Source organism: Pundamilia nyererei, unplaced genomic scaffold (assembly GCF_000239375.1).
Source record: "Pundamilia nyererei isolate P.nyererei 1_Seehausen unplaced genomic scaffold, PunNye1.0 scaffold00057, whole genome shotgun sequence".
NCBI classification, from domain to species: domain Eukaryota; kingdom Metazoa; phylum Chordata; class Actinopteri; order Cichliformes; family Cichlidae; genus Pundamilia; species Pundamilia nyererei.
Genome location: NW_005187458.1, coordinates 1,476,569 through 1,477,766, shown reverse-complemented (window position 1 = coordinate 1,477,766; position 1,198 = coordinate 1,476,569). Strand labels below are relative to the sequence as shown.

The 1,198-nt window shown below is 47.7% G+C and overlaps 1 protein-coding gene across 1 annotated transcript in view; it reads right to left on the bottom strand.

Annotated features, from left to right (window-relative positions):
• The window catches only part of LOC102215548 (protein-methionine sulfoxide oxidase mical3b-like), a 31,772-nt gene that overhangs the window by 19,768 nt on the left and 10,806 nt on the right, over nt 1–1,198 (bottom strand). Inside the window, exons 8-11 of the mRNA XM_013911145.1 lie at nt 697–954; nt 503–618; nt 294–420; nt 71–164 (exon numbers count right to left, since the gene is read on the bottom strand). Of these exons, the coding sequence (XP_013766599.1) occupies nt 71–164; nt 294–420; nt 503–618; nt 697–954 (595 nt within the window). The remainder of the gene's footprint in view (nt 1–70; nt 165–293; nt 421–502; nt 619–696; nt 955–1,198) is intronic.

Sequence of the window (1,198 nt, the reverse complement as noted above, 5' to 3'; positions counted from 1 at the left end):
ACTATTCATCAATCACACTGTAGTTAAAAAAACAAAACAAAAAAACATCTTCAGAGTAAAGTTATCCCACCCTGTCTGAGGTATCTGGGGGAGGGGAGCCGGATGATATCACTGCAGTCTGTGGTTAGCCCCACCTCTTCTCCTGTGTCAACCAGGTGCCTCACCTGAAGACAAAAAAAAAATCCCTTCATGCAGGAGCAGCTCTTACTTGTTTATTGATTCAGCTTTAAATTCTTCAGTCCAACCAAACATCATCAACAGAGACAAAAAAGCCCTTCCCTCTCTGTGTTTACCTGGGCAGGTGTGATGGTCAAAAGGCTGGTGTTCATGTATCTTGTTGTTGGATCTACAGAGAACAGAGTGATGTTCTTTTGCATGTTCTCTGGAGTCGTTTGAGGGAGGAGACGGTACAAACTCTCTCTGTAGGAAAGACACACAAACAGACATAATGTGGCCAGGTGTGAGAGAACAGCAGATGTTTCCTGTCCAGGTGTGTCTTCACCTCTCAGCCAGGACATCCAGTGGAGCTGCGCCCTGAGCCCAACTTCGTATCATCCAAGCCGAATCCAGAGCTGCCAGAAACCCTCGAGCGACTCCCGTCCCCATCGGCCAGAAGGGCTGCAAAAAGACAGGAAGACTCTGTAATTAATCAAGGTATCTCACTTCCAGCAGCCTGTTTACCTCCACCGGTCTCACCTCCAATAGGCTGTCTCCAACCAGTGTGACCAGCAGCTGGTGTCCGTGGCGTTGGCGAACCATAGCAGCGTTCTCTGATGCATACATGCAGGTGAAGTCGAACATGGCAACATCAGGCTGACCATAGTGATTCATGGCAAAGTCCAGAGTTGGCAGCTGGTGATTGGTGGAGAAGTCTGCAGCCTCACGGGCATATGCCTGCAATGCATTCTGGTCAACGTTCCCTCGAGAGAGGAGCAGCTCTGTGTCTGCAAAATCCTAAAGAAAAACAACAAAGGCATCTACTATTAATTCAGGCTTATGTGAGTTTGTTTGAGGAGTGTGACTTCACACAGAATTACTCCACAACTGCCAGCCACCTCAATGTGGTGGAAAGGTTTGTATGTTCCCAGTGACCCTGAGAGCTATGAATACCTTGCCCTGAAATAAAAAACCAAAGCCCCCTTGATCGGTTTGCAGCTTGAACCCATCCGCTGGAACGTTGAAGACAATATAATTACAC